The 17,400-nt window shown below is 57.1% G+C and overlaps 1 protein-coding gene across 1 annotated transcript; it reads right to left on the bottom strand.

Moving 5' to 3' along the window:
- Positions 1–333: 333 nt before the first annotated feature.
- Positions 334–16,228, bottom strand: PLEKHG6 (pleckstrin homology and RhoGEF domain containing G6). The gene is made up of 14 exons (XM_056106864.1): positions 16,178–16,228; positions 14,364–14,528; positions 12,440–12,535; positions 12,155–12,205; positions 11,772–11,921; positions 9,590–9,700; positions 9,319–9,468; positions 9,037–9,174; positions 7,944–8,063; positions 6,184–6,316; positions 5,940–6,055; positions 2,992–3,137; positions 840–1,586; positions 334–505 (listed from the first exon to the last, which is right to left on the bottom strand). The coding sequence occupies exons 2-14, from the start codon at positions 14,514–14,516 to the stop codon at positions 496–498; spliced, it is 2,121 nt and encodes a 706-aa protein (XP_055962839.1). The 5' UTR covers positions 14,517–14,528; positions 16,178–16,228; the 3' UTR covers positions 334–495.
- Positions 16,229–17,400: the final 1,172 nt, after the last annotated feature.

Genomic DNA, 17,400 nt, shown 5'->3' with positions numbered 1-17,400 from the left:
TCTCTTTCTGCTTCTTCCCTTTCTTTTCCTCTCCTCCCCCCCCCCCCCCTTTATTCTGATGTTTCCGCGATGTGGGGTGGCAGGTACGACTTGGTCGTGGCGTTTGTCCCCTCAGCCGCGGTGCTCACTGGGGCTTGCACACTTCTCGTCCTCTTGGTGTTTGCCCGTGGGCTTCCTGGGAGCTGACAGGTCTCCCGTGCTGGGACCAAGCTGAGTGCCGGGGAGGTCGCACCGGGGACCAAATTCTCGACCTCACGAGTTTGCAACACAGATGCTCTTGGCTCCTTCACCATCCCAGGGGTCGGAGCCATCACTTTTGTGCCCGGCGGTGGGCGGGCTTTGGGCGTCCTGGGTAGGAGAATGAAGAATCCTGGGTCCCCCGATTCCTTTGAGCAAGGTGCCCGGAGCAGGCTTCTGAGGGACATGTGGTCCTTGAGGTAGAGTCCAGAGGGGGTGGGTAGTGACCAGCACTCCTGGGGTGGGGCTCTCATCCCCTCACACCTCCCTGAAAAGAGAGGAGGTGGGTTATTTAGGGAAAACCACGTCCTTGAGATAGGTCAAAGGGCTGATGGTCCAGCGGGGAGGGCACTGGCCTCGAAGGTGGCTGACCCGGGTTCGAAGCTCCTCCAGGAGAGATCCCTGAGCACAAGTGGGTGGGTGTGGGGCCCCTGGCCCCCCAAAAGGGCTGAGGTCTGGGTTCCATCCCTGGCATTGCATGGCCCCTGGGATGACACCAGGTGTGCCCCCTCCCCCGCCCTCCCCCCCTCCCTGCCAAGCTACAAAGCAAAGTCAGCTGGAGCCCCGTCCCGTTCCCCTCCCCACTCCCCTGCAGCACTTACGAGGTGGACAGCGGCGTGTCCAGCTGTATGACCTGGGGCCCCCGCATCCTGTGCAGCTGAGCCCGTGTCAGTTTGCGGGGTTGGCCGCCCCTGGGCTCCGGGAGGCCATCGATCCTCTGCCGGGCCAGTTCCTCTCGGATCTCCCGGAGAATGTCCTCTCTCTGCAGGGGCCGGGGGTGGGTAGGCAGGAGCGCCCCCTCTTCCTCCTCCTCCTCCTCCTCCTCCTCCTCCTCCTCCTCCTCCTCCTCCTCCTCCTCTTCCTCCTCCCCCGACAGCTCCCAGGGGCTGTCCCCGGCGGAGTCTGTGTGGCTGGGTGACGCGGGAAGCTGGCCACGGACCAGGGCTCGATGCAATGTCTGCATCACCACGTCCCCTCGGCCCGGGGTCCCCCGGTGGTCCTTGTCCTCGGCCCAGGAGGGGATGAGCCCCCGGGGAAGGCTGCCTCCTCGGGGGAGGAGATTATCCTCTGGCAGGTCCGGGGCACTTCGGCGTTGGGGCGCTTGGGAGTCCGGGGGCAGCGGGCGCAGGGGGACGTCTCGGAGGTCCATGGTGGAGAAACTGAGGCGAGGGTCCCGCCGCATGGCTAGGGGGCGCCGGCGGCTCAGGGGCTGGCGGAGTATTTGGGGGGAATCTGGGACGAGAGTGCCATAGCCGGAGTCCGAGGTGTCGTCGTGACCCAAGGGACCATCTTCATCTGTGTTTTCCGTCACCACCAGGTTGGGGATGATGGTCAAGAACTCGGGGGACCTGCAGGTGCCAAGGGGAGGTCAGAGGCCGATGCTGGGGTGGGGAGGTCACCGGGACACTCTAGAAGCTGCCATCTATGATGCTGTCTATGGTCCCTGCCTTCAAACCTTCCCTGCATTTGTTGTTTCTGGGGGTGGGGGTGGGGGGACGGAGCCATAGCACAGCGGATAGGGCATTTGCCTTGCATGTGGCTGACCCGGGTTTGGTTCCTCTGTCCCTCTCGGAGAGCCCGGCAAGCTACCGAGAGTATCCCACCCACACGGCAGAGCCTGGCAAGCTCCCCGTGGTGTATTTGATAGGCCAAAACCAGTAACAGCAAGTCTCACAATGGAGACGTTACTGGTGCCCGCTTGAGCACATCGATGAACAACAGGAGGTCGGTGCTACAGTGCTATGGGGTGGGGGAGCACACCCAGCAGCACTCAGGGCTGACTCCTGGCTCTGTGCTCAGGGATCACTCCTGGAGGGCTCAGGGGACTGTATGGGTCTACCCCAGTTGGTACACAGCTCCACAGCCCAGCTGAGAGTGACCCCTGCTGGGACCACAAGCGGTGCCAGGGATTGAACTAGGATCCATGGCAAAGCCAGTGCCCTGCCCCCTGGACTTCCTCTCCTGGGATGGAGGAGGCACTTGGGGAGTGCCGGGAGCTCCCAGCACCTCCCCTAGGGATGAACCTTTCCCACCTTCCCGGGCTGCTGCCCATCCTCTGTGGGGTTCCTTTTTTTTGTTTTTTGCTTTTTGGGTCACACCTGGCAGTGCTCAGGGGTTCCTCCTGGCTCTGCACTCAGGAATTACTCCTGGCGGTGCTCGGGGGACCCTATGGGATGCTGGGAATCGAACCAGGGTCAGCCGCATGCAAGGCAAACGCCCTTCCAGCTGTGCTATCGCTCTAGCCCAGTTGGGCTGGCACTTTCTTTCTTTTTTTTTTTTGCTTTTTGGGTCACACCGGCAATACTTAGGGGTTCCTCCAGGCTCTGCGCTTAGGAATTCCTCCTGGCGGTGCTCGGGGGACCCTGTGGGATGCTGGAAATTGAACCAGGTATGCAGGGCAAACACCCTTCCCGCTGTGCTGTCGCTCCAGCCCCCGCTGCGGGATTCTGATGCCCCTCATCCCGGAAGGAGCGGGGGCATTTGGGTAGCTGGGCCCTGAGGCTCTGCCCTCTGACACACCCAGCTCACCCTCTGCTCTCCCTTAGGGCCGGGGCACCCACTCCGTAGTAAATGCCCGTGCGTCCCATGTCTGCACCTTGTGCCCGGTGCCAACTCGAGGTGGGTTTCATGCCCCCTCCACCCCCACACCTCCCAGGCAGGGACGAGGCTGGGGCCAACGATTCCCTAGTCAACCTCCCTGCCCGTCTCTTCCCTCCTGTTCTGGGAGGCCCCGGGGTCCAGGCCTGGCCTTACCTGCTGTCCACACTGTTCTGGGAGCTGTCCAGGGAGGGCGTGGAGGGCCTGGTGCCCGGCGACTCCTGCTCATGGTCCCGGTAAAGGGCCAGGAGCCCCCGCTTCTGCCGGACGTACTCGTCTGTCTTCAGCTTTTGCAAGGAGGTCTGGATGGGGGGAAACGTTCATGAAGGGCTGTTGCTTATGGTGCGCTTGCTGTATACCAAGCACCGAGCTACGTGCTTCATGTACCTTAACTTGGATGATTTTCTTTTTCTTTTTTTTTTTTTTTTTTTTTGCTTTTTTGGGTCACACCCGGCGATGCACAGGGGTTACTCCTGGATCTGCTCTCAGAAGTTACTCCTGGAGGCGCTCAGGGGACCATATGGGATGCTGGGAATCGAACCCAGGTCGGCCGCGTGCAAGGCAAATGCCCTACCCGCTGTGCTATCGCTCCAGCCCAACTTGAATGATTTTCACAGTCCTGGCTGACTGGTATCACCTGTTCCCCCCAGCCCCATTTTGCTGTGCTAGGGATCAAACCCTTGCAAGATGAACACATGCAAGACATACGAGATACTTTGCCGTCTGGGGCCGGAGGAGGCTAAGGGATCTCGCGAGACTTGGCCAGAGTGAGGAAACTCCCTGCCAGGGATTGTCACCTCCTCTCTTGCTCCTGTCTCCAGGCTGTCACTGCTTGCAGGAATAACTGCTGAGACATGGTGCCCTTCCACCTAGGGAACCCCAGGCCAACTCTGCACTTGGGATGGCCAGAAGAGGGGAGGTCTGTGGAAGTAAAGAACTGGAAAGGGGGCTGGAGCGATAGCACAACAGAGAGGGCATTTGCCTTGCATGCAGCCGACCCGGGTTCGATTCCCAGCATCCCATATGGTCCCCCGAGTACTGCCAGGAGTCATTTCTGAGTGCATGCACCAGGAGTAACCCCTGTACATCACTGGGTGTGACCTCAAAAAAAAAAAAAAAAGAACTGGAAAGAAAGTGTCCCCGGCCAGGAGCACCCAGTACTGGCATCTCCAAGCACAGATAGAGGCCCGGCTCACACCTGGGTGTCATCTGGGACAGATGGAACCGACAGAAAAGGTCATTGGTATTTTTTGTGTATGTATTTTGCTTTGGGGCTGTCCCCGGCTGTGTTCAAGGTTGACTCCTGGCTCTGTACTCAGGGATCACTCCTGGTGGTCCTCAGGGGAACCTTGAGGGGTGCCTGAGATTAAACCGGGCTTGGCTGCTTGCAAGATAAATGCCTTGCCCCTGTACCATCTCTCGGCTCACGACCATCTTTTTCTCCTAATTGTGCCAGTAACAAGCATGTAGGAAGTACCCATTCGGTGCCGGGCCTGCAGCCCAGGCAGTTTACAAACACCCCTTTCCCTGTCCTGTACCCCTGAGAGTCCCCAGCTGGGGGCGAGGTAGCCCGCGTCCGGAACAGAGATCACTCAGCAGCCCGCCTCTCAGCTTCCCTCCCTCCTCCTTGGCTGCTGTTTCTGCCAGCAGTTTCTGTTCCCATCACTGGTTCCTTTTCCTCTTCCCGGACCCTAAGTCAGGGTATTTTCCAAGTTCAGGCTCCAGCTCCCCGAAAAGAGCACAGAGCAGTGAGTGGACTCGAGGACCGAGGGGAGACCAGGGCCCGTCCCAGTGGCTGGTCTCGGCTGTGAATCCAGAGACTATAAAACCAAGCTCCCGGACCTCTTATTCTCTAGTTCTCACTCTCAGAGAACTCAGCAGGCTACTGAGAATATCCTGCCCGCATATATGCCTGACTGGGAACACCTGTAAAGGTGATTAGAGGCTGCCCGAAAAGCCTCCATCCCTCTTGGAGAGCCCAGCAAGTTACAGAGAGTATCCCGCCTGCATGGCAGAGCCTGGCAAGCTACCCGTGGCGTACTCGATATGCCAAAAACAGTAATAATGATTGATGGTCCTCATTCCCCTGACTCTGAAAGAGCCCCCAATATATCTGGCATTGGGCTACACTAGCACGTGACAGGGACGAACGAAGACATTACTGGCTCCCGCTCGAGCAAATCGATGAACAACGGGGTGACAGTGATAGTGATTATATATCAATGTAATCATATGCCTAACATACCACCCAATATACCACTGCAGATCCCGCCTCCCGCCCTTGCCCCCTGATCCCCAGAATAACCCTGATGCACCCCCTAGTGGGGTTCACACAGGAACTCCTGCCCCAGACCTTCCTGGTTTATGCCCTCCTGGACGCTGCCTCCCTGACCAGCCAGCCCACAGGGAGAATGGCCCTTCTCAGCCCCAGCACCATCCCACACACGTTTCGAGTGGCCGCCTGTTCACAGGACCTGCAGCAGCAAAGGCCCGTTGACAGCACTGGAAGGAAGGAGGAAGTTTAGCAGGTCATTGTTTGGGGGGAGTCGCAACCGTTCGGGGGGTGTGGTCTTGGACTTCCCCTGTGCCGGGCACAGGAGCTGACTGCAAGTCCCTTCCAGGCTTTTCCAGAAACAAAGTGTCTCTCCTTCATCTGTTTGTTTGTTTTGGCTCTGCCTAGGGCTTCCTCCTGGCTCTGCACGGGAGGGCGGAGATCACTCCTGGCAGTGCTCAGGGGACCCTAAGGGGTGGCTGGGCTTCAAATCCAGTTCAGCCACATACAAAGCAAGCACCCTGCCCACTGTACTGTCTCTCTGGCCCCAAGATCTTTGGCAAGAATACCCCAGGGTGTGTGTGTGGGGGGGGGGGGCTGGAACGATAGCACAGCAAGGAGGGCATTTGCCTTGCATGTGGCCGACCCGGGTTCGATTCCCAGCATCCTATAGGGTCCCCTGAGCACCGTCAGGAGTAATTCCTGAATGCATGAGCCAGGAGTAACTGAGCATCTCTGGCTGTGACCCAAAAAGAAAAAAAAAAGAATACCCAAGGGGCTAAAGGTCCACTCTGCACCAGCCTCCCCTCTCCTGTCATCAGCTGTTGCATACCTGGGCCTGCTGCATCTTCTGCAGCCACTGCAAGCAGTCGGCAGCGCTGGCGCAGTGCACAGTGAACGCGGTGGACACGCACTGGAAGTCAGTCAGGTAGATGACCAGAAAGCTGTCTGGGTGCAGAAGAAGGTCAGCTGCAGGGGCTGCAGGGGCTGGGCTTCCTGCATCCCCCCCAGCCCCAGTCCCAGCCCTGGGCCCTGGTTGGGAGGAGGGGAGAGGGCACAGGGCAGGAGGGACCTACTCGGGTCTCGGAGGGTTCGGCACACCAGCTTCTCCAGCATGTAGGGCGGGCGGATGACCTTGGCTTTGTCGGCCTTGCGCTGGGGCTTGGTCACCAGGAGCGCATCCGAGAAGAGGAACAAGTAGGCGTCCAGCTGGGACAGGCAGAGGAGGAAGAGGGTCAGGGGAGCGGGGGAGGGAGAGACAGAGCTCTGGGGTTGGGGGTGGGGCGTGTGGCACCTGTGGGGTGCACTGACTCTCACCCCTAGACTCTCACACAGACTCACACACAGATTCTCACACGGAGATTCACACTCACACAGACTCACACAGACAGACTCTCACAGAGACACACACACACACAGACACACACAGACTCAGACACAGACACACAGATAGACTCTCACAGAGACTCACACACAGACACACACACAGACTCACACACAGACAGACTCTCACATAGCTATTCACACACACAGACTCTCACAGAGACTCACACAGGCAGACTCTCACAGAGACTCCGACACACAGACACACAGACTCCCAGAAACATACACACAGACACACACACACTCTCACAATAGACTCATACTGACTTAAACACACATATAGACTCACACAGAGACAGACACACAGATTCTCAGATGAAGATTCACACTCACACTGACTTGCACACTGACTCATACACAGACACACAGACACATAGACTCACACACAGACTCTCACATAGATACATACACAGACTCTCAGAGACTAACATACACGTAGACTCTCACAGAGACTCATACACACAGACTCACACAGACTTTCACAGAGACATTAGACTCTCACATAGAGACACACACACAGACACACACATGGACTCTCACAGACTCACACACACACAATCTCTCAGAGACTCATACACACAGACTCTCAGAGACTCACACACAGACACACACATAGATTCTCACAGAGACACACAGACTCTCACAGAGACTCACACAGACACACACAGACTTTCACAGAGACACACAGACTCTCACAGTAGACTCATACTGACTATACACACATAGAGACTCACACAGAGACAGACACACAGACTCACACACTCTCTCACACATAGACTCTTATACAGACTTCCATAAACATAAACTCACACAGAGCCTTGCACATGGGCACACACAAAACACACACACACATATACACTCTCACACATAGATTCTCAGGGGCCAGAGAGAGAGTACAGCAGATTAGGCACTTGTTGGTATCCCATATGGTCCCCTGAGGCCACCAGGAGTGATTCCTGATCACAGAGCCAGGAGGGACTCTTGAGCACCTCTGAATGTGTCCCCAAAAACCAAAATACAGGGACTCACACACAGAGAAGCATGCAGATGTACACAGACTTACACACACAGATTCACATGCCACAGGAGACAGACAAAAACTCAGACACAGACACAAAGACACACAGACTCTTAATCCAGACTTGCACGGACAGACTTCACACACAGCCTAACACAGATAGACTTACAAACAGATGCAGTGGGGCTTACACAAATACATACACAGACTCATACCCAGATTCACAAACATACTCATACCCACATGCCCTTTTCCCTCACTTCTTGCTTTTCTTGTTTTTTTTTTTCCCCTGGGGTGCCAGGGATCGAACTCAGTTCTCATGCATGCAAGGCAAGTGCTCTGCCACTGAGCCACATCCCTGGCCCACGTTTCTGACTCTTATCCTGCCTCCCGTCACCTTTCATCCACTGTCTTCTCCGTCCCCATCGGCCTCACCTTCCCTTCCCGGCCCTCCTTCAACCGCACAGGCCCCTCCAGCAGCAGCTGCCTGGTGTTCTCTGGAGCCACGCCCATCATGGGAATCTGCAGGTCCAGCTTGGAGTAGGGACGCAGGTTCTGAGGGACATAGACGGGAGAGAGGATGGGGGTGGGGGGGCTGGAAGGATTCTCTCCGCCTCCCAACCAAGAACATTCTTCCTTCGGCCACCAGCACATTCTTACCACTCTTGCCCCTCTTGGAACGCGAGGAAGCATCCCATGCAGTAAAGCATCCTTTTCTTTTTTTTTACATTGACAAGATTTTTCCGTGCTCATTTATTACATTACTTATTGCTGTTTGGGGAGTAATAAGCATCCTTTTCTTGATGCTTGGTCGGGGCTGCCACCAACAGTGATACTGCAGTATGCAGGAGCACACAAAGCCTGTGCTCCAGTTTATTGGGCTATCCCTCTTGCCACGAAACTCCACCCCTCCAGGAAAGACATATAGGCCCCACCCGCTGCTGTAGACCACACCCTCATTTATAGGCCACACCCCCTGTAGTAGAGCATCCCCTCACCAATAGGCTACACCTGTGTTTAGGTTACGCCTCTGCTGATAGACCACGCCCCCCAGTTGGCCACACCCCTGCTGGTAGGCCACACCCCTGGTTAGCTACCTCACCAATAAGACTGCATTTCGATGATAGGCCACACCCCCGTGTGTCAGGCCACACCCCGTCTTAGGTCACACCCTGTTAGGCCACACCCCTGTCTTAGGCCACACCGGCTGGAATAGGCCACACCCCCTGGAATAGGCCACGCCCTGTCTTAGGTCACACCCCTATGGTAGGCCACACCTCTGTCTTAGGCCACGCCCTCTGCAGTAGGCCATACCCCCCTGTTGTAGGCCACACCTCCGTGATAGGTCACACCCCCTATGGTAGGCCACGCCCCTGTCTTAGGCCACACCCTCTGTGGTGGTAGGCTGCATCCTCATCAATAGGGCACGCCCCCTTCCTCTCGCCCCCGCCTCCCTTCCCTTTCAGGCTCCCCTATAGTGGCCTGGGAACGTTGCTTTATCTGAACTCCCTGACCCTGTGCCTCTCACCTTCTCCACCTCCTCGCTAGAAGGTTCCAGCACCTCGTAGGGCCCGATGCGTAGGGCGGCCGCTGCCAAGCTCTCCTGCTCTTCGCCCTGGCGGATCTGCTGGTTGATGTGGTGCAGGAAGGACTCCACAGATGAGATCTGGAGGGGGAACCCAGGACAGAGCGGTCAGCTCCCTCCCGGGACCTCCTTCCGGCCCCTTCCCACGCACAGCAGGACAGGGCCCTCAAGAGTCCTCTCCTCTCCTCCCCTCCCCTCCCCTCCCCTCCCCTATAGGCAACCTACCATGGTGGTCAGGGTCTCGCGGGTGTGGGGGTCAGGGGTCTTCTTGAGCACCGCCTGGAGCAGCAGAGGGTACTTGGTGATGCGTTGGTGGGGCTTGATGAGGAGATCGCCCAGCATCTGCCTCCCTGACAGCTTGTGCTTCTCACACCACTGTGGGCAAAAGTGGGCATGGGCTCAGGTGCCTGCCGGCTCTCTCCTGCCCCCGGTGCAGGCACGAACCAGCCTGGGGAGGACCCACCTCGCGCGCCCCTTCCCCAGGCGGCCCTCCCACCTGCACGAAGGTATGGAAGCACGGGTTGCTGTCTTGCTGCTCCCGGGCGTAAGCCATGGTCTGCTTCACTTGCAGGCAGTAAAGCACGTAGGGTTGAAAGCGCTCGCTGAACTGGAGTGGGGGGTGGGGGGGAGGGGAGAAGGTCAGGAGATCATCGGGGTCTGGCTGCAGAAGACGGGGGAGGGGGAGAGCCCCTCCATGGATTCTCAGGCCAGCTCCCGCCAAGACCATCTCCCCTGGGGCTGTCAGGCTCCCCTCCCCCGTGCTGGCAACCCTCCCCCCCGCCCCCAGCCCCCTCTCTGGATCCCAAGGGGAAGAAGGACGAGAGCCTCTTCCGTCTGACTCCCTAACTCATGCGGTACCCCACGCCTAGCCTAGCCTGGAGACTCTCCCACCATGAATAATGCAATCGGAACGTTTTTCAGGACACCAGGGATCCCGTTTCACTCTACCGGGTGGCGGGGACCCCACCCTGGCCCCGAAGCCTTGCTCCCAAGGAAGGGAGCCATCTAAGGTTCCAGGAGACAGTCTCAGTTCGCTACAAAATTCTTTCACTCATCATTCCTCTTCACCCCTTACACCCCCCTCCCCCCAGCCCCCTAGGGGGCCACTTTGCTTAGGTGCTCCTAGCTCTTTGTCGGGATAACACAGCGGGTAGGGTGTTTGCCTTGCACACGGCCCCACACGGCCCCACCCGGGTTCAATTCCTCCATCCTTCTTGGAGAGCCTGGCAAGCTATCAAGAGTACCCTGCCCACACGGCAGAGCCTGGCAAGCTCCCTGTGGCATATTCAATATGCCAAACACAGGGGCTGGAGCAATAGCACAGCGGGTAGGGCGTTTGCCTTGCACGTAGCCAACCCGGGTTCTATTCCTAGCATCCCATATGGTCCCCTGAGCACCGCCACGGGTAATTCCTGAGCGCAGAGCCAGGAGGAACCCCTGTGCATTGCCGGGTGTGACCCAAAAAGCAAAAAACAAAAACAAAAACAAAAAATCAATATGCCAAACACAGTAACAACAAGCCTCACAATGGAGACGCTACTGGTGCCCGCTCGAGCAAATCGATGAACAACGGGAGGACAGGGCTACAGTGCTACAGCTCTTTGTCAGTGGATTGCTGTCCAAGAACTGTTTGTTGGGGGGGCCACCCCCAGTAGTGCTGGGCGACCATGTGGTGGCAGGGATTGAACCCTGTGTTCAGCAAACATTCTAGTTCAAGGAGTAAGCTCTCTTGCTCAAGAGATATTTGGGGTTGGGGGTGTTTGGGCCCACACTGGGTGGGTGCTCGGGCTTACTCCTCGTTCAGTGCTCAGGGGTCACTGTTCTTGGTGTCCTGCAGGGACCATGTGGGGTGTTGGTGATTGAGCTGAGGTTGGCCATATACAAAGCAAGCACTTTACCCGCTGTATTTTCCTCTCTGGTCCAAAAATTGATTGTTTTTTCCTTTTTTGGGTCACACCCGGCGATGCACATGGGTTCCTCCTGGCTCATGCACTCAAGAATTACTCCTGGCGGTGCTTGGGGAACCATAGGGGATGCTGGGAATCGAACCCATGTCGGCCGCGTGCAAGACAAATGCCCTACCTGCTGTGCTCTCACTCCAGCCCCTAAAATTGAAATGGTTTTTATCATTGATCAGGGGCTGGGGCTGGAGCAATAGCACAGCGGGTAGGGCGTTTGCCTTGCACACAACCAACGTGGTCGACCCGAGTTCAATTCCTCCGCCCCTCTCGGAGAGCCCGGCAAGCTACTGAGAGTATCCTGCCTGCACGGCAAGGCTTGGCAAGCTCCCCGTGACGTATTCGATATGCCAAACACAGTTACAACAAGTCTCACGATGGAGATGTTATTGGGCCCGCTCGAGCAAATCGATGAATAACGGGAGGTCTGTGACCGTGATCAGGAGCTACCTGTGGGCTTTCTCTGAGAGAACTGCCTTTTCATGTCCCAACTGTGCCCAGAGAGTGGACCAATGAGCCTGTGGGCCAGAGCTCCTAGTTCTGGAATGAACCTGGTAAGGGAAGGGCTATCCTGAAGTTGCTATCCGAGGATATTCCCAGGATATTCTGAGGCTTATGCTCTCAAGCCCCTCCTGCCCTGTAAGTCACGAGAGGATTTGAGCCTCCTGGGCTTCAGACAGCTCCCACCCCTTCCACACGTAGCCCCTCACCCCGCCTCACCGTCAGGAACCCATCCTGCAGGCGCATGGGGTCTAGGGGCCGGCCCAAGGCTCGAGTCTCCTCAAGCATGGGACCCAGCACTTCATCCCAGAAGCTCCGATGGGCTCGAATCAACCTGGGGACGATTCCGAAAAGGGTCTCAGCTGACACCTAGAGGAGGAAGCAGCAGGGAGTGACAAATCTTGGCAGGTGGCCATCAGGGGCAAGGAATTGGAGGGTGGGGGTGGGGCGGTAATAGACCCTAGGCTGGGGGGAGGGGGAGTCCAGCTATGTCCTCCCCCCTGCCTGGGTGGTTGTGTGACCCCCCCCCAACCCCTCCTTCAGGGCTGGGTATAGCACAGGAGCCTGATGTGGGGGCCTGTGGTCCTCCCCTGAGCACTCACGTCTGTCAGCACGCCCACTCGCTGGAGATTCAGCAGACCGTTGACTAGGAGCTAGACCCAGGGAGAGAAGAGGGGCTCAGTGCCTGAACCCCCAACTCTTCTCAGGAGCCCCACCCAGTGCTTCATTGCAGTTCCCACCCAGCATTGCCCCAGAGGTGCCCTGCCGGCGTTCTAAGCTGGAGGGGGGGTGCTCTTGATCCCTCCCCCTGCGCCCCCCCACCCCCCAACCGTGCATCTTCCGGCCACTGCAGACAGCCCAGGCCTGGGGCGGAAGGAGAATCTCACATCGGTTATGATCTTGAGCTTCCGCACATAGATGAGCTCGGTGGTCAGCAGCTCCCACAGGGCCTCCTGTTGGTGGCAAAGGTCCCGGCTCATGTCCTGGGGAGGGGCAGAGGGCGGGTTCAGTGGGGGAGCAGAGACGAGAAGAGCAGCTACCATGGACACAAGGCGAGGACCCCTGACCTCACCCCTGGAAGATCTCTCCGCCCCTGTTACCCTTTGTGAAATGCTATTGAGTCTACTTTTTTTTTTTTCAGCCACACCCAGCAGTGCTCAGGGTTTAATTCTGGTGCTGTGCCTCAGGGATCACTCCTGGCAGGCTCAAGGAATCACTAGAGGTGCTGGGGATTGAACCTGGGTCAGCTTACCTGCTGGTCTATTGCTCCGGTCCCTGAATCTATTTCTGAGACCCTCCAGTGAGGCAGGGTATCACCCCCAGTTAACTTGAATTTTCTTGTTTTAAATTTTTTTTTGGGGGGGGGCTGGAGAGATAGCACAGCAGGTAGGGCGTTTGCCTTGCATGCGGCCGACCCGGGTTCGATTCCCGGCATCCCATATGGTCCCCTGAGCACCGCCAGGAGTAATTCCTGAGTGCAGAGCCAGGAGTAACCCCTGTGCATCGCTGGATGTGACCCAAAAAGCAAAAAAAAAATTTTGGGGGGGGTCACACCTGACTATGCTCAAGGCTTACTCCTGATTCTGTGCTCAGGGATTACTCCTGGTGGGGCTCAGGGAGCACTGTGGATCCTGGCGATTGAACAAAGAGTGGCCATATGCAACATAAGAGCCTTACCCCTGTACTATCTCCCCAGCCTCTGAATTTTCTTCTTCTTCTTCTTCTCCTCATAGTTTTTTGGGCCACACACAATGATTCTCAGGGGATACTCCTGGCTCTTGCACTCAGGAACACTCCTAGCAGGCTTGGGGGGCCATATGGTATGCTGGGGATCGCACCTGGGTTGACCATGTGCAAGATAAATGCCCTCCCCACTATAACATAGCTCCAGCCCTCTTTTTATTTCCTGATGACGACCAGGGCCTCACAGGCAAGGCAAATACTTTATTGCTGAGCCACGTCTGTGGTGCAGAAGTTTTTCTTTTCTTTTTTGCTTTTTGGGTCACACCCTGGCGATGCACAGGGGTTACTCCTGGCTCTGCACTCAGGAATGACTCCTGGCGGTGCTCAGGGGCCCATATGGGATGCTGGGAATCGAACCCAGGTCGGCCGTGTGCAAGGCAAACGCCCTACTCGCTGTGCTATCACTCCAGCGCCAGGTTACTCCTGATTCTGCACTCAGCAATCACTTCTGGTGGGCTTGGGGGACCATATAAGATGCCGGGACACAAACCTAGATCAGCTGCATGCAAAGATAATGTCCTACCTGCTATATTATTGCTTCAGCCCCCAGAATCTTTTTTTGGGGCGGGGGGATGACGGTTTCTCAAGCAGTGCTTGGAGACTATTAGAATCACCTCAGGAACCATGAAATGCCAGGGATCAAACCCGGGGTCTCTGCATGCCAGGCGTGCATGCCAGATCTTTGAGTCATCTCCCCAGCCCTTCCCCCCATTTCTCCGGAGAAGCAGCTGAAGCAGGGAGCGTTGCCATCTTTTTGTTAGCCGGGGTGGGGAGGGAGGGCACTCATGGTGGTGCTGGGGCCTTCTCCCGGCCGGCTCTGTGCTCAGGAGACCATGTGGTGGTGGGACTTGAACCCAGGCCACCTACATGCAAAGCTCTAGCCAGGAACAATCTCTCTAGCCCCGACTTTGTCTGGACCAAAGTCTCAGCAGTAAGTTGCCACGCCAGAATTGAATCCTGGAGTAAGATGATTTCAGATGCCTCTGGTCCCTACCCCTCCACTCCCCACCCATCTCTGCCCCCCAGGAACAGAGTGAGACCCCGGGGAAGACACAGGTGTGCACGCACCTTGTGTTCCGGCACTATCTCCTTCCAGGACTTCTCGATGTTGAGGCCACTGTCGCCGCCCTCTCCGATCTCCCAGTGTCGCCGGTCCTCGGGGGGCAGGCGCGGCATCCCGAACATACTGAATGTGTGCAGTCGCCTCTCCAGGTTCTGCATCGTAGGTGCCTCCTGGCAGGTGGGGTACAGAGTGTGTGTGTGTGTGTGTGTGTGTGCGCGCGTGCGTGCACGCGTGTGTGTGTATGTGTGTGACAATGGGACACTGGGAAAGGGGAAGTCTGAGGCTGGGATGACAGAAGAACTGCATCGTTTTTTTTTTTTCTTTTTGGGTAACACCAGGCGATGCTCAGGGGTTAGTCCTGGCTCTGCACTCAGGAATTACTCCTGGTGGTGCTCAGGGGACCATATGGGATGCTGGGAATTGAACCCGGGTTGGCTGTGTGCAAGGCAAACGCCCTCCCCACTGTGCTATCTCTCCAGCCCAGAGAACTACATCTTGCTGGAACACGGAAAGGTTGGGAAGGAAGGACCCTGGACCACGGGGTTTAACCTGAGTGCCCTGACCAGAAGTTCTGGGGTGTCCCAGAGGGAGAACGCCCCCCTTCCCTTCAGGGGGCAATGGAACTTAGAGGCTCCGAGGGCCAGCAACATTTTGAATATGCTCCCATGAAATGGACATTTGATTTGACTTTGTTCTATTTTCTCTGGGAGAGAGGGGTATTTGGGCCACACCCAATAGTGCTCAGGGCTTACCCCTGGCTCTGTGCTCAGAGACCACTCCTGGAGGGGCTCAGGGCACCAGGGATTGAACTGGGGTCAGCTGCATGCAAGGCAAGCGCCATAACCTCGTACTATTATTCTGATCTTAGTACTTTTGTCTTATATTTATTATTATTCACATTGGGGCTGGGCTGGAGCGATAGCACAGTGGGTAGGGCGTTTGCCTTGCACGCAGCTGGCCGATATGGCCAACCCGAGTTCGATTCCTCCACCCCTCTCAGAGAGCCCGGCAAGCTACTGAGAGTATCTCGCCCTCACGGCAAAGCTTGGCAAGCTACCCATGACGTATTCGAATATGCCAAACACAGTAACAAGTCTCACAATGTTACTGGGCCCGCTTGAGCAAATCGATAAACAACGGGAGGACAGTGACAGTGACATGTTGGGGCCACACCTGGCAGTGCTCAGGGCTTACTCCTGGCTCTGTGCTCAGAGATCACTCCTAGTGGAGCTCAGAGGACCCCATGTACTCCTGGGCAGTGAACCAGGGTCAGCCACTTACAAGGCGAGTGCCTTACCTGCTGTACTATCTCTCCATTCCTGGTATTTTAATACTTTTCTTTTTTCCTTCTTTTTTTTTTTTTTTTTTTTTGCTTTTTTTGAGTCACACCCGGCCATGCACAGGGGTTACTCCTGGCTCTGCACTCAGGAATCACTCCTGGCGGTGCTCAGGGCATCCTATGGGATGCTGGGAATCGAACCCGGGTTGGCCGAGTGCAAGGCAAATGCCTTTTCTGCTGTGCTATTGCTCCAGTCCCTTTAAGGCTTTTCTTTTTCTTATTTTTAGGGGTGCCAGGGACGAAACCCTGGTTTCCTGTACGTAAGGCGTGCACTTTACCACTGAGCCTTATCCTTGACCCTAAGAGACATTTTTCTCAGGCATCCAGGCTCCGAGGCAGATGCCTGCGGGGTCTCTAACTGGAGCCAGCTGCTATTTCTTGGGGGCAAGGGCTGGTGGGGTTGGAGCACATTGTGCCAACCATGGAGAACTTCACAGGTCGGGTTGTGGCTGTGCGGGTGGGAGGAAGGGGGTCCCTTACCTTGAATATGGGGGAGCGAGGGGGCCCGTTGCCCAAATAGCCTCCATGCCTCTTTTCAGCGTCTGTGTCCCGCTTGGGTGGGAGGCCTCGGGTGAAGGGACCATGACGGCGGCGGCGGCTGGGATCCTGGGGGGGGGGGGGGGGGGTGGAAAGTGAGGGAATTGCGGGGGATAACTTCCTGCCCTGGCAGCCCCTGAGAGTTGGAGTGGGGGGTGCAGGCTCAGTTCCAGATAGCAACCTCTCCCCCCCGCCCCCCCAGAAACACAGGTTTGGCTCGTCTCTCCCCCAAAACCAGTTTGGCGTGAGCGGCTCCTGGCCTGAGTCACTCGTGCCTGCTGCCAGGAAGCCAGAGCGGGCTGGGCAGGGACATGCCCACCTGGATCCGCGAGTGGGCCCCGGCGGGCAGAAGCCTCCTTCAGAGCCAGGATGCTGGCACGGGCCACTGTGGGTATGCCCTGCTGGCCTCCCGCCCCCGCATGGCCAGCATGCACAAGCGGCCCAGGTGGGCCATCAGCCTGGCTGGCACACAGGGTTGGGGGCATTTAAGCGTGTGCCAGCGACATGCAGCCGGGTCCCACGCTCACAGTGAGGAGCTGCCCCCTGGTGCTCCCAGTTCTTCTTTTTCTTCTTCTTTTTTTTTTTTCTTGTGCGTCACATCCTGCCATGCACAGGGGTTCCTCCTAGCTCTGCACTCAGGAATTCCTCCTGGCAGTGCTCGGGGGACCCTATGGGATGCTGAGAATCGAACCTGGGTCGGCCACATGCAAGGCAAATGCCCTACCCGCTGTGCTATTGCTTCAGCCCCCTTTTTTCTTTTTTATTGATTTCTTTTTATTTATTTATTTATTTATTTTTGGCTTTTTGGGTCACACCTGGTGATGTTCAGTGGTTCCTCCTGGCTCTGCACTCAGGAATTACTCCTGGCAGTGCTCAGGGGACCCTATGGGATGCTGGGAATCGAACCCGGGTCGGCCGTGCTGCCAGGCAAACACCCTCGCGCTGTGCTACCGCTCCAGCCCCTGCTTCCAGTTCTGTTCCTGGTGAGTTAGAGGCTGGGATCCCAGCAGGCCCGGCTGCATTCCTTCGCTGGCCTCTGGCTTGACCCCCCACACACTGTCTTCCTCACTTCCCGCGCGCCTTGGGCCGGGGATGGGCCTGGCCATCCTCGCAGCCTCCTCCACGGGGCTGGGGATCCCCGCGGCTGGAAGCCGGGATCTTCTGCA

Source organism: Sorex fumeus, unplaced genomic scaffold (genome assembly GCF_029834395.1).
Source record: "Sorex fumeus unplaced genomic scaffold, SorFum_2.1 ptg000148l, whole genome shotgun sequence".
NCBI classification, from domain to species: domain Eukaryota; kingdom Metazoa; phylum Chordata; class Mammalia; order Eulipotyphla; family Soricidae; genus Sorex; species Sorex fumeus.
Note: the sequence above shows the minus strand (reverse complement) of the source record. Positions and strands in the feature narration are given on the sequence as shown.

Excerpts from the sequence above, each read along its gene's own strand:
- PLEKHG6 (XM_056106864.1), bottom strand. The coding sequence starts at position 14,516 with ATGCAGAACCTGGAGAGGCGACTGCACACATTCAGTATGTTCGGGATG. Across the intron at positions 11,922-12,154 it reads GAGTGGGCGTGCTGACAGAC|GTGTCAGCTGAGACCCTTTT; the intron begins GTGAGTGCTCAG and ends TTCCTCCTCTAG. Across the intron at positions 8,064-9,036 it reads CTAGCGAGGAGGTGGAGAAG|AACCTGCGTCCCTACTCCAA; the intron begins GTGAGAGGCACA and ends TATGTCCCTCAG.